General features: G+C 43.1%; 1 protein-coding gene across 1 annotated transcript in view; it reads right to left on the bottom strand.

Annotated features, from left to right (window-relative positions):
* LOC126474741 (proton channel OtopLc-like) overlaps nt 1-19,829 on the bottom strand; it is a 133,245-nt gene that overhangs the window by 57,003 nt on the left and 56,413 nt on the right. Inside the window, exon 8 of the mRNA XM_050102217.1 lies at nt 15,437-15,581. Coding sequence (XP_049958174.1) covers nt 15,437-15,581 — 145 coding nt within the window. The remainder of the gene's footprint in view (nt 1-15,436; nt 15,582-19,829) is intronic.

Below are 19,829 nucleotides of genomic sequence, written 5' to 3'. Positions count from 1 at the left end.
CAGATAAGCTATGGTTGAAACATTTTGGTCTGAAGCTAAATAGTTTAGTAAACAGTATATCTGGGATACTTATGCAAAATAAGAACTATTGTCTAGCTGTGCAGAGGTTCCTTGTTCGATTCCAGGTAATCGCTTCAGACTACTTGGAGATTTGGAATTCTGGAACGGGTACTGCTGAGCCTCATGAAGCTTCAGTAAATGAGCATTGTTGCAGCGTGAGATGGAAAAGCCTACACTAATAGGAAATGAGATTTTTTCATGTCAAAGTAAGGAGAAGCTACTTTAGTGTGCATCAGAACGCAGCGTTCACGTATTTATTTTCTCTGATGTTACTTTAATCGCAATCACAGGAATTCAATACCGTTTCCCATTGTCGTCTGATAAATACGATGCGAGCTTATTGAGTATTCTGCGGTATCACCGCAAGGCACCACACTTGCTAGGTTGTAGGCTTCAAATCGGTCGCGGTCCGTCAGTATACACCGGACCATCGAGTAGCCACTCTCGACGCTGGCAGACCGAACGCTGCCACTCGGCTGGACTAAAGAGACAAGCTAGCGCACTGCCCAGTTCTACAGCCGACTTGAATAGGACAGGTTCACTTGTTATAGCTTTAAAGATCTCATTTGCAGAGACGCTAATTAGCATAGCCTTCAGCTAAGTCAGTAGCTACGACCAAGCCAGGCGCCACATACATACAGTTCATGGTTCAAAATCAAACGGCTCTGAGCACTATGGGACTTAACTTCTGATGTCATCAGTCCCCTAGAACTTAGAACTACTTAAACCTAACTAACCTAAGGACACCACACACATCCATGCCCGAGGCAGGATTCGAACCTGCGACCGTAGCGGTCGCGCGGTTCCAGACTGTAATGCCTAGAACCGCTCGACCACTCCGGCTGGCTCATACAGTTTATGAATTGACAATTTATCTATATGTGTGAAGCAAACAGCATTGTAAAGAAGTATTCGCAGTTCAGTCTATAACTGCACTTTTAAATATTATTGTACAAAGTCACGGTCGACGTACACCACTGATGCTGAATTAAAGCTAAGTATTTAATTGTATTCCTGTCTACTAACTTTCTAATCACCTCAGATGTTTCAGATACAACCCGTCAAGTATAGTTTATTGATCCTCACATCAGCCTACGTGATCAGCGCGTGCAATTAATGGCCACCCCTTGTGATCAGAGTAAGAGTCAAGTTGAGCGACTCAGCCGGGTCACCCTTTTTCCATGAGGCACATAGTTCCGCCTCTAACATAACATATTCAGCCTCATCTATGACTAGATTTATAACTTGGACACAGTCCAAACATTATTGTCAACGATATTAAATCCGCAGACGTAAAGGGAAATACGGAAGTACACCAAGAGAGGGTTATAAAGCTATTACTGTTATCAGACAATGTAAATTATCCAGCATTTAACGTCGGAAGCTCCATGAGTCTGGTCGCAGACAATGCTGTTGTCTGTAGCAATTCTGGCCACATAGCACTCTTTGAACGCTCCAGCTGTGCTCCTGCCCAGCACTCCGAGCGCAGCTTCAAGTGGGGCGGAGTGGTGAGGAGGAAGAGGAAAGAGAAGGCTGCAGCCGTATGCCGACAGGGAGAAGCAATCAACTTGTCAGACTCCAAGTAGCTTGCTAAGAGGACTACTTGCGTTACATCAGATTCACTTTCGACATTTGGAAAGTTATTGAGTCTAAGTTCTTGTCCGAAATAGGTACAGTGGAGAAGCCACATCGTTCAATACTGAACGGGAACTGCTTTACTTTTCGTATCATTTAAAGACAATGCAAAGTGCTTAAAATGCCGTCGCACTGTTATGAGCAGGTAAAACACTTAGTGGAACGTCGTTACAACACCAGCCACGAAGACGATATGATGCACTAGTCTTCTGCTGAACAACAGTGAATTCTGGCTAAACTCAAGGCAGCCATTAGCGAAAAACTGAGACAACGATTAGTAAATTGGTGACCAAACGTATTATGATACACATAACAGGCTATATGAATTCATTAAGGGTTTTCATGGAATGGGATAGTCACTTGGAAAAGGATATGACGGAGAAAATTGATGCTACTTTTTTTTTTTTTTTTTTTTTTTAAAGTAAAGTAGTCCTATGGAAAAATCAGCTTCATGTTCATGACATGGAATATTTCCGGTACCCCAGGCAATCTTTTGTGGGCTATACATGACTGAATACCTGCCGACGGATGTGTCCGAGCGGTTCTAGGCGCTTCAGTCTGGAACCGCGCGACCTCTACGGTCGCAGGTTCGAATCCTGCCTCGGGTATGTTCAAATGTTCAATGTGTTTGAAATATTATGGGACTTAACCGCTAAGGTCATCAGTCCCTAAGCTTACACACTACTTAACCTAAATTGTCCTAAGGACAAACACACACACCCATGCCCGAGGGAGGACTCGAACCGTCGCCGGGACCAGCCGCACAGTCCATGACTGCAGCCCACGGGCATGGACGTGTGTGATGTCCTTAGGTTAATTAGGTTTCAGTAGTTCTAAGTTCTAGGGGGCTGATGACGTCAGATGTTAAGTGCCATAGTGCTCAGAGCCACTTGAACCATGACTGACTACGATCCAGTAATTGAAACGTTTCATTATGAGTTCTCAAAGAGATTCCAAGGGACTGCACGACTAAGACGGATTTTGATTTATTTGTCAGACCGTTCTCGCTTTCGGCTGTTAATGTACCCCATTACATCCAAATTTAGTTGATAGATATGTAAGGTGGTCACGTCATTTTGGTTTTTGTATGTTATCGACGTGCACGTCAGAGAGAGAGAGAGAGAGAGAGAGAGAGAGAGAGAGCTGGAGTTATGTTACTGTTAAACAATCTTTGTTCTTGTCGTGCCACAGTCTTTTCCTCTGCGCAGTCTGACAGATTCTTAGTTGAAGTGTGGCACGTGCTGATCATATTTAGTAGTGCTGTGTGGACTTGTGACTGTATGTGTTAGACGAAGAAAGATTGACTGTAAAGAACAGCAAGGATGAATAAGATGTATATTAAGATGTAGATGTAGATTATGAATAATGTCAATATTTATGAAGAGGAGAAGTTTGAGGTAAGACTGCAGCATTGCGGAGCGAGGTTATCACAATAATTATTGTCAGCTAGTTAACTCTCTGAGAGCTGAGAGAAAGACCACCCCACTTCCTTGCGTCATGTATTAACATATTAACTGATTAAGCTGTTTGATTTCTACAGAAATTCTCTGTTAATATTGCATCCTTCTTAAATAATTGTTCTCTTTGTTACACCTGTGTTATGCATGAAGGTCACACGAAGTTTTACTCTGTCTTTTTTAATAAATTTCATAGGAATAGTTTCATCATCCCACTGTTTCATTACGCATTACCAAATCACACCATGTGGTACGAAACAGTTTGAACACAGTTTGCAAGTTTTATTTAGAAATAGTAATCTAACTTAGACGCAGTCTGCTTGCTATTTGCTGTAGTGTTTAAAAAAATGGTGCAGATGGCTCTAAGCACTATAGGACAACATCTGAGGTCGTCAGTCCCCTAGAACTTAGAACTACTTACACCTAACTAACCTAAGGATATCACACACATCCACGCCCGAGGCAGGATTCGAACCTGCGACCGTAGCGGTCACGCGGTTCCAAACTGAAGCGCCTAGAAACGAAAAATCTGCAACAATGTTGACAAGACGCAAGGTAAGTGGAAAATTTGAGTAGTGCCAGATAATTGTTTCACGTCAGTTCCGCATTTAGTATAAAACAAGTTGCATTCAGATCAGTTACAGTTCAGTTCAAATGAGGTTCTATTTAGTCAAACGTTTGCATACGAGTTTAATTTGAATAACAGTTTACGGGTACAGAGTTACAGCAATACGTGTATTTTATAGAGTGGGAGGTAAAGTTGGATTAAATCTCAGATAGAAACAAATGTAGTGCGGAGGTCACAGATGTACAGGGTAGCAACCAGAGCAGCAACCTGATTGTCCAATCCAGATATTTAACGCTTCATAAGGTGTTAACCAAAAGCAATATTCTCGACTGCACAGGAAAGTCGATGTTTGGTTCAACACATGTGTAAGAACGTCTTTTTCCTGTTATGAAACTGATGAACCCCTGCGAAGCTTTTGGTGTAACAGATTTTAAACTGTGTAAATCCATGTTCTGGACCATATTTCGAACCATAGTTCCAGGTATACAGGGTGGTCCATTGATCGTGACCGGGCGAAATATCTCACGAACTAAGCGTCAAACGAAAAAACTACCGGTCTAAGGCGCTGCAGTCATGGACTGTGCGGCTGGTCCCGGCGGAGGTTCGACTCCTCCCTCGGGCATGGGTGTGTGTGTTTGTCCTTAGGATAATTTAGATTAAGTAGTGTGTAAGCTTAGGGACTGATGCCCTTAGCAGTTAAGTCCCACAAGATTTCACACACATTTGAACACTTTTTGAAATAAGTACAAAGGACGAAGCTTGTCTAGCTTGAAGGGGGAAACCAGATGGTGCCAGGGTTGGTCCGCTAGATGGCGCTGCCATAGGTCAAATAGATATCAACTGCGTTTCTAAAAATAGTAACCCCCATTTTTATTACATATTCGTATAGTACGTAAAGAATTATGAATGTTTTAGTTGGACCACCTATTTCGCTTTGTAATAGATGGCACTGTAATAGTCACAAACATGTGACTCACAATTTTAGACGAACAGTTGGTAACAGATAGATTTCTTAACTTAAAATACAGAACGTAGGTGCGCTTGAACAATTTATTTCGGGTGTTCCTATGTGATACATGTACCTTTGTGAACATATCATTTCTGAGAACGCATGCTGTTACAGCGTGATTACCTGTAAATACCACATTAATGCAATAAATGCTCAAAATGATGTACATCAATCTCAATGCATTTGGCAATACGTGTAACGACATTCCTCTCAACAGCGAGTAGTTCGCCTTCCGTAATGTTCACACATGTATTGATTCAAATGGTTCAAATAGCTCTGAGCACTATGGGACTTAACAGCTGAGACCATCAGTCCCCTAGAACTTAGAACTACTTAAACCTAACTAACCTAAGGACATCACACATACCAATGCCCGAGGCAGGATTCGAACCTGCGACCGTAGCGGTCGCGCGGTTCCAGACTGAAGCGCCTAGAACCGCTCGGCCACGCCGGCCGGCACATGCATTGACAATGTGCTGACGCATTATGTCAGGCGTCGTCGGTGGATCACGACAGCAAATATCCTTCAACTTTCCCCACAGAAAGAAATTCGGGGACGTCAGATCCGGTGAACGTGCTTCAACGACCAATCCACCTGTCATGAAATATGCTATTCAATACCGCTTCAACCGCACGCGAGCTATGTACCGGACATCCATCATGTTGGAAGTACATCGCCATTCTGTCATGCAGCGAAGCATCTTATAGTAACATCGGTAGAACATTACGTAGGAAATCAGCATACATTTAGATTGCCATCGATAAAATGGGGTCCTATTATCCTTCCTCCCATAATGCCGCACCATACATTAACCCGCCAAGGTCGCTGATGTTCCACTTGTCGCAGCCATCGTTGATTTTCCGTTACTCAGTAGTGCATATTATGCCGGTTTACGTTACCGCTGTTGGTGATTAACGCTTCGTCGCTAAATAGAACGCGTGCAAAAAATCTGTCATCGTCCCGTAATTTCTCTTGTGCCCAGTGGCAGAACTGTACACGACGTTCAAAATCGTCGCCATGCAATTCCTGGTGCATAGAAATATGGTCCGGATGCAATCGATGATGGTGTAGCATTCTTAACACCGCCGTTTTTTAGATTTCCGATTCTCGCGCAATTTGTCTGATACTGATGTGCGGATTAGCCGCGACAGCATCTAGAATACCTACTTTGGCATCACTATTCGTTGCAGGTTGTGGATGCCGTTTCACATGTGGCTGAGCACTTCCTGTTTTTTTAAGTAACGTAACTATCCGGCGAACGTTCCGGACACTTGAATGATGTCGTCCGGGATAGCGAGGAGCATACATAGCACACGCCCGTTGGGCACTTTGATCACAATAGCCGTACATCAACCCGATTCCACAATTGGTAAACGGTCCACTTTAACACGGGTAATGTATCACGAAGCAAATACCGTCCGCACTGGCGGAATGTTACGTGAGACCACGTGCTTATACGGTTGTGACTATTACAGCGTCATCTATCACAAAGCGAAGGAAGTGGTCCAACTAAAACATTCATATTTCTTTACGTACTACACGTATATGTAATAAAAAAATGGGGGTTCCTACCTGAAAAAAACGCAGTTGATATCCGTTTGACCTATGGCAGCGCTATCTAGCCGGTCAACTATAGCGCCATCTGGTTTCCCCCTTCAAGCTAGACGACTTTCGTTCTTTGTAGTTTTCTTGTTTGATGCTTATTTCGTGAGATATTTTCCCGGTCACTATCAATGGAGCACCCTGTATATTCTAAAAGTGAAATGTAAAAAACACTCTACGTTAAATGTCTGTATGTCAAGCTTTCTGTAGTTCTACTCATCATATCAGAACTATCTAATGTATGTATTTAATCAAGTAATTAAATTCATTGTTTTGGCTTAGAAATAAGAAGCTGAAAATCAACACACTTCATAAAATCCGGCCTATAAATGTATGCTGCAGTATTCACTTTTAGAAGTGGTTGCACTGTGTTACAAACACGCCTTTGTAAGCTTTCCGTGTGTGCACCGTCCCGCATATAGCAGTCTCTTCATCGGGAAATATAATTCATCCACTAACGAATTGGCTTATAACACTCATGTTCCATCGATTCTTGAGTTCTGTCCCTCAGTTTGGAACCCTTACCAAACAGGATTAATGAAAGCGCGAAGCGCGAGCGCGCTCCACGAACGCGAATTTGGCCAGGCCTGTTCTATAGGCGGCCGGAGTGGCCGAGCGGTTCTAGGCGCTACAGTCTGGAACCGCGCGACCGCAACGGTCGCTGGTTCGAATCGTGCCTCAGCCATGGATGTGTGTGATGTCCTTAGGTTCGTTGGGTTTAAGTAGTTCTCATGTAGTTCTGATGACCTCAGAAGTTAAGCCCCATAGTGCTCAGAGCCATTTGAACCTGTTCTATAGGAAGGCTGCACGGCCGGAAGACTATAGCGAAATGCCGGAAGACCTGAAGGTCTATGACTGGTGCAAGGATAGAAAGTTGATCCAGAACGTACGTAAACGTGAATTGTTGCTCATAAATAGGCGAAGTGATCTATTACTGCGAGATTACGCTACCGGCCATAAATTACTGTGAATGGCAACAACCATTAATTACCTGGCGTTATGGTCTGGAGGCACCTAAAGTGGAATGAGCGCATAAAATAACCTGCAGGAAAAAACAGATGCTAGGCTGAGATTCAACGGGAAATATAATTCATCCACTGAAGAATTGGCTCTTAAAACTCATGTTCACGTATTCTTGAGTACTGTCCGTCAGTCTGTAAACTTTACCAAATAGGATTAATGAAAGAGATAGAGAGGTTCCAACGAAGAGCGGCGCATCGGTCCTTAAGCACGAGAGCATAACAGAGAAGCTCAACAGATCACAGTGTCAGATGTTGTAAGAACCGTGTCTGTATATCGTGGATAGGTTAACTGTTTCCGAGAGCATACGTTCCAAACTGAGTCGGAAAACATACATACGTGTAAATCAGAGAAATTAGAGGTAGATGGATGTGTAGCAACAGTCGTACTTAAGATGCTTCATTTGCTGATGGAGCTGGGAGGGGAAGGCTTCGATGACGTAACTGACGTTCGAGCCAGTATGATGCGCAAATTGTGCAAATGGGGAACATCTGAAGCGTTAAAACCACCATCTTAATTTTTTTCTAATTTTAATAATGCAGTGTTGAAACATTTTGGACTGATGGGGTATACATGTTAAACTACCTGTTATCCCCAGCTGCACTCACATAGCAGTAGTTTTATTACGAAGAGTGATGGTAAGAAAGTAAGACATTTATTGTACATGCAATAACGACAGCTGCCCCCACTTGTCTGGCTATTCAGGTAAACATAGCTCTAGACACACGCCCTCCTCTCCTCACCCCCTAATAACTGCACCAGTGCACATCACGGAGGTGCCTGCAGCATCGCTGCCGAGTGTAGCTTTTGGACGGGTATCATTCATCGTGAACCTGAAGTAGCTGTTCACGAGCAGACTATGCAACAAATTCAATAATTTTAACGTGGTTTATATTCATTGGTAAAAAATATGTTGCATTGTCTACTTCTCCAACCGGCCGCGGTGGCCGAGTGGTTCTAGGCGCTTCAGCCCGGAACCGCACTGTTCCTACGGTCGCAGGTTCGAATCCTGCCTCGGGCATGGATGTGTGTGATGTCCTTAGGCTAGTTAGGTTTAAGTAGTTCTAAGTCTAGGGAACTGATGACCTCATGTGTTGAGTCCCATAGTGCTCAGAGCCATTTGAACCATTTTTTTGTCTACTTCTCCCTCTTGGGCGCCGATTTTCCCCCCTAAAGTAGATTATATTCCGTCTCAGCGCTCAAGCTATCTCCATACAAAATTTTGCCAAAATAGGTTCGATAATCGTGGAAAAGTAACAGGCAGTTACTTGAGCACTCATTATGGAATAGTATGAAATCAAGGATTAAACACGTTGAGGACTGCATGAGCATTGTATTCATTACGTTGCATCGTATTACCAGAAACATATCAAAGAGTAAAAGGATTTTCACAAACACGATAAAATTGAATTGTCAAAGAATAAATAGTTTTCTCAAAGAATAAATATTTTTTCATAATCCGCGTATTATTCTTCAAAACAATGTATGTCTTCTATTACACACTTTCTAAGATAGCCTTCGTTCTTCCTCGGTGTTCAGGCTGTCATGACACCAAATTTCGTCGAAATCGGTTCAGAGTTGTATTAATATCGATAGAGTTACATAAATATGGATAGTAGGGCCGGAAGAGAAAAATATCGATTTGAGATATGGTGTTAGAGACGATTGTTGAAAATTGATGTATTGATAAAGTAAGAATTGAGGAGGTTCTCTGCGGAATCAGCAAGGAATGGAATATATAGAAAACACTGACAAGAAGAAAGGACAGGAAGGCAGGACATATGTTAATACATAAAGGAATAACTTCTATGACACTACAGAGACCTACAGAGATTAAAAACTGTAGATGAAGACAGAGATTGGAATACGTTCAGCAAAAAAATAATGACATAGGCTTCAGTTGCTAATCTGAAATGAAAAAGTTGACACAGGAGAGGAACCGGTGGCGGGCCGCATCAAACTAGTCAGAAGACTAATAACTAAAACAAAAAATAAAGAGGCAGATAACAGACTCCCTTGTGTGATTATTCCCATTTCTGTACTAATGGTTCAGCTGACGTGTATCGTGATATTGTTAGTGGTATAAAAACCCTCAATTGACCATATTAAATGCTAAAAATGCTATTAAAAAATAAAATGCTATTAAATGCTAAAAGGTGAATATGGATTGGGGGACAGAAATGAAAGAGGAAGCCGCCTGGTAGAATTTTGCACAGAGCACAACATAATCATAACTAACACTTGGTTTAAGAATCATGAAAGAAGGTTGTATACATGGAAGAACCCTGGAGATACTAAAAGGTATCAGATAGATTATATAATGGTAAGACAGAGATTTAGGAACCAGGTTTTAAATTGTAAGACATTTCCAGGGGCAGATGTGGACTCTGACCACAATCTATTGGTTATGACCTGTAGATTAAAACTGAAGAAACTGCAAAAAGGTGGGAATTTAAGGAGATGGGACCTGGATAAACTAAAAGAACCAGAGGTTGTACAGAGATTCAGGGAGAGCATAAGGGAGCAATTGACAGGAATGGGGGAAATAAATACAGTAGAATAAGAATGGGTAGCTTTGAGGGATGAAGTAGTGAAGGCAGCAGAGGATCAAGTAGGTAAAAAGACGAGGGCTAGTAGAAATCCTTGGGTAACAGAAGAAATATTGAATTTAATTGATGAAAGGAGAAAATATAAAAATTCAGTAAGTGAAACAGGCAAAAAGGAATACAAACGTCTCAAAAATAAGATCGACAGGAAGTGCAAAATGGCTAAGCAGGGATGGCTAGAGGACAAATGTAAGGATGTAGAGGCCTATCTCACTAGGGGTAAGATAGATACTGCCTACAGGAAAATTAAAGAGACCTTTGGAGATAAGAGAACGACTTGTATGAATATCAAGAGCTCAGATGGAAACCCAGTGCTAAGCAAAGAAGGGAAAGCAGAAAGGTGGAAGGAGTATATAGAGGGTCTATACAAGGGCGATGTACTTGAGGACAATATTATGGAAATGGAAGAGGATGTAGATGAAGATGAAATGGGAGATACGATACTGCGTGAAGAGTTTGACAGAGCACTGAAAGACCTGAGTCGAAACAAGGCCCCCGGAGTAGACAATATTCCATTGGAACTACTGACGGCCGTGGGAGAGCCAGTCCTGACAAAACTCTACCATCTGGTGAGCAAGATGTATGAAACAGGCGAAATACCCTCAGACTTCAAGAAGAATATAATAATTCCAATCCCAAAGAAAGCAGGTGTTGACAGATGTGAAAATTACCGAACTATCAGCTTAATAAGTCACAGCTGCAAAATACTAACACGAATTCTTTACAGACGAATGGAAAAACTAGTAGAAGCCAACCTCGGGGAAGATCAGTTTGGATTCCGTAGAAACACTGGAACACGTGAGGCAATACTGACCTTACGACTTATCTTAGAAGAAAGATTAAGGAAAGGCAAACCTACGTTTCTAGCATTTGTAGACTTAGAGAAAGCTTTTGACAATGTTGACTGGAATACTCTCTTTCAAATTCTAAAGGTGGCAGGGGTAAAATACAGGGAGCGAAAGGCTATTTACAATTTGTACAGAAACCAGATGGCAGTTATAAGAGTCGAGGGACATGAAAGGGAAGCAGTGGTTGGGAAGGGAGTAAGACAGGGTTGTAGCCTCTCCCCGATGTTGTTCAATCTGTATATTGAGCAAGCAGTAAAGGAAACAAAAGAAAAATTCGGAGTAGGTATTAAAATTCATGGAGAAGAAATAAAAACTTTGAGGTTCGCCGATGACATTGTAATTCTGTCAGAGACAGCAAAGGACTTGGAAGAGCAGTTGAATGGAATGGACAGTGTCTTGAAAGGAGGATATAAGATGAACATCAACAAAAGCAAAACAAGGATAATGGAATGTAGTCTAATTAAGTCGGGTGATGCTGAGGGAATTAGATTAGGAAATGAGGCACTTAAAGTAGTAAAGGAGTTTTGCTATTTGGGGAGCAAAATAACTGATGATGGTCGAAGTAGAGAGGATATAAAATGTAGACTGGCAATGGCAAGGAAAGCGTTTCTGAAGAAGAGAAATTTGTTAACATCCAGTATTGATTTAAGTGTCAGGAAGTCATTTCTGAAAGTATTCGTATGGAGTGTAGCCATGTATGGAAGTGAAACATGGACGATAAATAGTTTAGATAAGAAGAGAATAGAAGCTTTCGAAATGTGGTGCTACAGAAGAATGCTGAAGATTAGATGGGTAGATCATGTAACTAATGAGGAAGTATTGAATAGGATTGGGGAGAAGAGAAGTTTGTGGCACAACTTGACCAGAAGAAGGGATCGGTTGGTAGGGCATGTTCTGAGGCATCAAGGGATCACCAATTTAGTATTGGAGGGCAGCGTGGAGGGTAAAAATCGTAGAGGGAGACCACGAGATGAATACACTAAGCAGATTCAGAAGGATGTAGGTTGCAGTAGGTACTGGGAGATGAAAAAGCTTGCACAGGATAGAGTAGCATGGAGAGCTGCATCAAACCAGTCTCAGGACTGAAGACCACAACAACAACAACAACAACAAATGCTAAGGAATACCATACTCCCGAGAAATTTCCCATAACTTCAATCTCACAATCCAGTAGAAGGACTTTTCACAATCCACAAAAGCCATATAAATCGGGAGAAGAAAGTCTCTATGATTTCCTGTTTAGCTGGTTGACAGGGGAAAAACAATCCATACATGATCTAACCAGGCTAAAATCGTTCAGAAAAGTATCTGTTATAGCACTTAATCCTTTGAAAGATATCTTGGCATATATCTTATAATACAGTTCAGTATCCTTGCACCTCTACAGTCTTCTTTTGAAAATATATTAAAACTACTGAGATCTGCTAACCTTACGCAAGATGACCATTCTTCCCCAACGTATCAATAAAATTTCGAATCCTACGCTAACATTTTTGTGGTCACATTTAATAAGCTCAAAATTTGTTTTGTCACCTCCTAAACACTTTCTATTTCTCCTGGACTCTATTGCATCTTTCATTTCTTCATAGGAGACTGAATCTCCACTCATATCTGACCGAGTTGTTGCAATATTTTCTTTTTTCCCTGTCGATAGGTTTTGCAGGCAATCTAGCTATATTTCATCAGAGATATTACTCTGCCGTAGGCCTTACGTGTTTTCCATAGATATTGTATTGTAAATTTCCAAGGAATGCTTCGAAATTCTGCCTTCTTATTCTCATTTCTCTTTTAACTAATTCTGTTTGCCGTTTATAATCAATGTGAACCTGTAACCCTCTAGTATTGACATATTTTAAATATGCCTCTTAGTTTCTGTTGCCTGGTCTTCATTCGAGAAAGGAAGTCTTCTTTTGGTCTCATATTTCTTCCTCTTTGCTGTAGCCTCCTCAGCTGATTTTATTGTTATGTTACCAATTTCTCGTCAAGACTTCAGTGACACATAATAGCAGAAACGATGGAACTCCTGAAATTTTCCCGATACGTCCAGCCATCTTCAGCTGAGAAGACTACTACTGAAGATCCAACATGCATTCACGGTATTTATGCCGAGTGGCCGAGCGGTTCTAGGCGCTTCAGTCTGGAACCGCGCGACCGCTACGGTCGCAGGTTCCAATCCTGCCTCGGGTATGGATGTGTGTGATGTCCTTAGGTTAGTTAGGTTTAAGTAGTTCTAAGTTCTAGGGGACTGATGATCTCAGATGTTATGTCCCATAGTGCTCAGAGCCATTTGAGCCATTTATGCCGAATCTAGCGCATGCGAAACGTGCTAGCGTCTTTCGGCGCATGCGTCAGATGATGACACGTGCGGGACAGCCGAGTGGGGTGTGCTGCCCTCGGTGGAAGTGAGAGATGATCTGATCACTGAGTATCGATACCATTGTGACTGGATAATTTCAATGGTACGATTCCAATTTTTATCCAAGTGAAATCAGTTGACACGATTTATAAGATTATCGGCAAGACGTAAGAGTACTTCCACACATTCTTTGATTACTGAATCCCAAAAACTAAAAATTGGAGCTCAAATTTGTTTACCATTGTATTCCATTGAGTGTCCCATGGACTCGTTTCATCTTATTGGTAACTTATTCAGTACTGACCTGACGCCTTTGTTTGAACATACTCTGTCCTAAATGTACTTCTTATTTAATAACGAATCCTTTGAATAAGGCGTCGCCATTGGGAGCCCTTCGTCCCTTGTGGTGGCTAATCTTTTTATGGAGGACTTTGAGGACAAAGCACTTGGGTCTGTTGTTCTAAAGCTCACAGTCTTTTGGCGTTATGCAGATGATACTTTTGTTGTACGCCCTCATGACAGACGAGAGCTGGAGAAATTCCTTTGTCACTTAAACTCATTTCATGAGAACATCAAGTTTACGACTGAGACTGAGAAATATGGGACTTTACCCTTTCTAGACCTGCTAGTATTCCGTCAGAATGATGGGCCATTGCATAGAAAACCCCTGCACACAGATCTGTATCTCCAGACGTCTAGCTACCAAAACCCCGCACAAGCCTCCGGTGTTCTTATTACCTTAATACCTCGGGGGCACGTAATATCGGACGATGAAATCCTCCACACAGAATTAGAACACTTGGAGAAGGTTTTTAAAAAGAAAGGCTACGCTTCACGCCAAATAAGGAAGGTCATTCACAGCTGCAATGGCCGAGCGGTTATAGGCGCTACAGTCTGGAACAGTGCGACCGCTACGGTCGCAGGTTCGAATCCTGCCTCGGGCATGGATGTGTGTGATGTCCTTAGGTTAGTTAGGTTTACGTAGTTCTAAGTTCCAGGGGACTTATGACCTCAGAAGTTGAGTCCCATAGTGCTCAGAGCCATATTTTGAACCACAGCTACAGTAGCAAGAAGCCACGCACTACGAATCAATCGCGTTCCTTTCATATGACGGGAATGTGTCTTCTAAAACAAGCATATTAATTATGAAAAATAAAATCAAGGTTATCTTACGCCCACCAGCGAAGAGCTTGGCCGACGACTTACAACGGAAAGAAGCGGGCGTTTACAAAATTCCCTGTGAGTGTGGCGCCGCATATATAGGCCAGACACCAAGAACTGATCAGGAGCGTTGGTCAGAACACGAAAGAAGCAACCGTTATCGGCAGCCGTCAAAATCAGCAGTAGCAGAACACACTGTTTCTGTGGGACACTCAATGGAATACAATAGAACAAAAAATTTTGCTCCAGTTTCCAGTTTTTGGGATTTAGTAATCACAGAATGGTGAAAATACGTCTTGCCTATTATGACGTAAATCGTGACAACGGCTTTCAACTGGATAAAAATTGGGATCCTATAATTAAAATTATCCAGTCACAGCGGAATCGACGGGTACGTTCGATATTCATTGATCAGACCATCTGTCACTCCTACCACCGAGGGCAGCACGCACACACAACTCGGCTGTCCCGAGCATGTCATCGCCTGACTCTTGCGCCGAAAGACGCCAACGCATTTCTCATGCGCGAAATTGGACATAAATACTGTTGAAGCACCTGAGATCTTCAGTAGTCGTCTGCCCAACTGACGATATAAGGACGTCTCTGGACCGAAATAGCGTTGCATAATGTCGACGGGATCAGGCTGCACACCCAAAAATTATTAGAAGTAGAAACGTTATTCGAAATAACTAGACAGGAGCTTCATGCATGATGCAACGGTAATAATTATGCATGACAGAGTAATAATGGACTTAATGTAGGTGTTTTTAGCACAGAATATTGTGGTTGCGGTTTTTGAGGAGCAACAAGCACCACTTACTGATACTTATAATTACTCGATCGCAGCTGCTCGTTAACAGATGGATATGGGTGAGAACATCTGGTAGATTTTCATACAGCCAATTTGTTAGTGTTAAAAAAGATAGAAGCTAATCCTTGGTGGATTACAAACAGTGAAACATCAGTTAATTCATTAGGTAGTTGATCGTAAGTTGTACAGCATGTGGAAACAAGTTACTATGGGGCATGTAATTTGCGAGCGTTCTTCTGTTGATCTACGCCACCGACATTAGCTGTATATTGTAAGAAGTGGTGTGGACCGCACTCACTCACCGTGGTGGTCGCCGTGCATGGCGAGGTGCACGATCTCGTGCTTGGTCTCCTCGACCAGCACGTACAGCCACTCGCACAGGTTTGTCGCCGTCATGTGCATCAGCCCCAGGCGGGACACCACGCGGTACTCGTTCAGCTTCAGGTCCTGCGCAAAACCCACAAGGAGAAACTTAATATTATGTTCATTTTTGTGAATATATGCTCTGATTGGTAATTACTACAATAAATCCTTCTTATGTTACGTGGTAATTTTTTGTCACCAATTCCATGATTCTTGGGACCGTATTTGCTTGAAATTAGATTGGCAGAGAACTGGATTGATAAAGGGAAGGATTTTCTAGTAGGACGTCGGACCATGTATTATCCCGCATCAAAGTACAACGTTTTCCGGTGCGTCCGAAGGGAGTGTTTCAAGGAAGTACTTAAGTATGATACATCGTTGGTGGCTGTTTTCTACTAATGGCGGCTCGACAGGCTCTGTCTACATCTACATCTACATCCATACTCCGCAAACCACCTGACGGTGTGTGGCGGAGGGTACCCTGACTTCTATTCCAGTCTCGTATTTGTTCGTGGAAAGAAAGATTGTCGTTATGCTTCTGTGTGGGCTCTAATCTCTCTGATTTTATCCTCATGGTCTCTTCGCGAGATATACGTAGGAGGGAGCAATATACTGCTTGACTCTTCGATAAAGGTATGTTCTCGAAACTTCAACAAAAGCCCGTACCGACCTACTGAGCGTCTCTCCTGCAGAGTCTTCCACTGGAGTTTATCTATCATCTCCGTAACGCTTTCGCGATTACTAAATGATCCTGCGACGAAGCGCGCTGCTCTCCGTTGGATCTTCTCTATCTCTTCTATCAACCCTGTCTGGTACGGATCCCACACTGCTGAGCAGTATTCAAGCAGTGGGCGAACAAGCGTACTGTAACCTACTTCCTTTGTTTTCGGATTGCATTTCCTTAGGATTCTTCCAATGAATCTCAGTCTGTCATCTGCTTTACCGACGATCAACTTTATATGACCATTCCATTTTAAATCACTCCTATTGCGTACTCCCAGATAATTTATGGAATTAACTGCTTCCAGTTGCTGACCTGCTATTTTGTAGCTAAATGATAAGGGATCTATCTTTCTATGTATTCGCAGCACATTACACTTGTCTACATTAAGATTCAATTGCCATTCCCTGCACCATGCGTCAATTCGCTGCAGATCCTCCTGCATTGCAGTGCAATTTTCCATTGTTACAACCTCTAGATACAACACAGCATCATCTGCAAAAAGCCTCAGTGAACTTCCGATGTCATCCATCAGGTGACGAGCCAGTTGCTCGGCCACCATGGGGCAACACATGCGGTAGGTGGCACATGCGCTGTGTAGGATACATGGACCTACATACCACGACAGTTTTCAGCTGTGGCATCAGTTTCCAGCGGTATTCAGCAGCAGAAGTGTCTCTCCCGAACAGGGCTGACAAATGCATTGTAGACACATCGTGTCACGTTGGTTTCAGGATCCGACAGCGATCCCTAGGACGCAACCATCAATTGTTACACCGGGTAAGCCAAATATCGTTTCTATTCTAGGAAACGGTCTTCAAAATGCACCTTGTCTCTTCGATGTATTATTTGCAACGATGGCCGCAAATTTTCCTCTTTTTCCCTGTCGCAGAGGGTAGTGCAACGACGAAGCTGCGCCCCACCCCCTCCCACCCCCTCGGGATTGATGGAGCCGCTTTTGTCACCACGCCTACAATCACCGTGGGGTGAGCTTACAGCGTAGCGAACATCGGTTGGGAGGGACGGTGAGGGGTAGTGCGGAGAGTATATCAGCGGCTCTCGAGTCTCTAAACGGCCAGTTCATCAGCTAACCTGATGATAGCGTCAGGATCGAACGTCGACATATCGTGGATACCAACAACAGGCAGTACACAATGGCATAATTTTGTTATAAATTATGACGGGAGAGTATTTGCGTAAATCTTAAGGAAACTGAAAATCGAGAAATGTACGAAAGAGTATCTGTGGTAGTATGCAGGATGTTTGTGCGATGATGAAAAAACGCTTAGACGCTGGTGGACTAGCGGAAACGAATCAGTTTGGGATTGGGAAGACAAAAACGACTGAACCGATTGTTACAAACGGGTCGCGGTGTAACTCTGCCGGTTCCTAAAATTGTGAGATAGGTAAGCAAGACAAACTTGTAGTCGTACATCATGAGGGCTGACGACATGGAACTCCACGGCAGATATCGTAATCCGTGTACTGACACTATCAGTCCTAATGAATAGAGCTGTAGTATTACGATATCAGTGGAATGGCTTTTGTGCGCAGTTATGGAATTAGCAGACAAAGCATTTTAGTACGAACAACGAAATGGAGAAGCTACGAAAACTGACAGGTTGTATCACGGCCACTATCCACATATGAGATATACAAAACTCTCTCTGTTTCCGGAAGAGTTTCAGCACTTAAGCGAAGCAGCGCAGTTTATATCACATTACTTTGACCGAAGAGAGCAATGAACTGTACTGGCTCCAGATTTAGAAAAAGCAGTACTCTAACCTGTGTATGAAGAGCCTTCGGTCAGTTGCCACTGACAACGGTGTCGCGCTGATTACTGTTTATAAAGTAACACGGGAGTGGTAGCTAACCCAAATTATCCGAAGAAAATGCAAGCATTTTTCTTGCCGGCTTCAGATCTAGCTTTGTGTTGAGCCAATGGATGGCGTAGAGGTGAGTTGTCGACCCACATTTCCCTGCGTGTGTTCTTTCCTCGGGTAAGGCGTGTTTCACCAGAGACGGATTCCTAAACAGCCGCAGTAATCACGTGCACTAGCTAGTCAAAAGTACCAGGATAGCTACACTACTGGCCATTAAAATTGATACACCAAGAAGAAATGCAGATGATAAACGGGTATTCATTGGACAAATACGTGTATTGTACTAGGACTGACATGTGATTACATTTTCACGCAATTTGGGTGCATAGATCCTGAGAAATCAGTACCCAGAGGAACCACTTCTGGCCGTAATACCGACCTTGACACGCCTGGGCATTGAGTCAGACAGAGCTTGGATGGCGTGTACAGCTACAGCTGCCCATGCAGCTTCAACACGATACCACAGTTCATCAAGAGTAGTGACTGGCGTTTTGTGACGAGCCAATTGCTCGGCCACCATTGACCACACGTTTTCAATTGGTGAGAGATCTGGAGAATGTGCTGGCCAGTGCAGCAGTCGAACATTTTCTGTATCCAGAAAGGACCTCCAACATGCGGTCGTGCATTATCCTGCTGAAATGTAGGCATTCGCAGGGATCGAGTGTAGGGTAGAGCCACGGCTCATAATACATATGATATGTCACGTCCACTGTTGAAAGTGCCGTCAATGCGAACAAGAGGTGACCGAGACATGTAAACAGTGGCACCCCATACCATCACGCCGTATGATACAGCAGTATGGCGATGACGAATACACGCTTCCAATGTGCGTTCACCGCGATGTCACCAAACACGGATGCGACCATTATGATGCTGTGAACAGAACCTGGATTCATCCGAAATAACGACGTTTTGCCATTCGTGCACTCAGGTTCGTCGTTGAGTACAGCATCGCAGACGGTCCTGTCTGTGATGCACCGTCAAGGGTAACCGCAGCCACGGCCTCCGAGCTGACAGTCCATGTTGCTGCAAGCGTCGTCGAACTGTTCGTGCAGATGGTTGTTGTCTTGAAAACGTCCCCATCTGTTGACTCAGGGATAGAGACGTGGCTGCTCGATCCGCTACAGCCATGCGGATAATATGTCTGTCATCTCGACTGCTAGTGATACGAGGCGGTTGGGAACCAGCACGGCGTTCCGTATTATCCTCCTGAACCTACCGATTCCATATTCTGCTAACAGTCATTGGATATCGACCAACGCGAGTAGCAATGTCGCCATACAATAAAGCGCAATCGTGATAGGCTACAATCCGCCTTTATCCAAGTCGTAAACGTGATGGTACGCATTTCTCCTCCTTACACGAGGCATCACAACAACGTTTCAACAGGCCACGCTGATCAACTGCTGTTTGCGTTTGAGAAATTGGTTGGAAACGTTTCTCATGTCAGCACGTTGTAAGTGTCGCCACCAGCGGCAACCTTGTGAGAATGTTCTGAAAAGCTAATCATTTTCATATCACAGCATCTTCTTCCTGTCGGTTAAATTTCGCGTCTGTAGCACGTCATCTTCGTGGTGTAGCAATTTTAGTGGCCAGTAGTGTCCTAGGTTCTTAAACAACAAGTAAGGACCACATTGAATTCGTGTTGTAATCAACATGCTGGAAAACGTCAAGAGATAACAAAAGTCTGATGAGCCACAAGATCCACTTTTCGAATCGTTTCTATGA

Source organism: Schistocerca serialis, chromosome 4 (assembly GCF_023864345.2).
Source record: "Schistocerca serialis cubense isolate TAMUIC-IGC-003099 chromosome 4, iqSchSeri2.2, whole genome shotgun sequence".
NCBI classification, from domain to species: domain Eukaryota; kingdom Metazoa; phylum Arthropoda; class Insecta; order Orthoptera; family Acrididae; genus Schistocerca; species Schistocerca serialis.
Note: the sequence above shows the minus strand (reverse complement) of the source record. Positions and strands in the feature narration are given on the sequence as shown.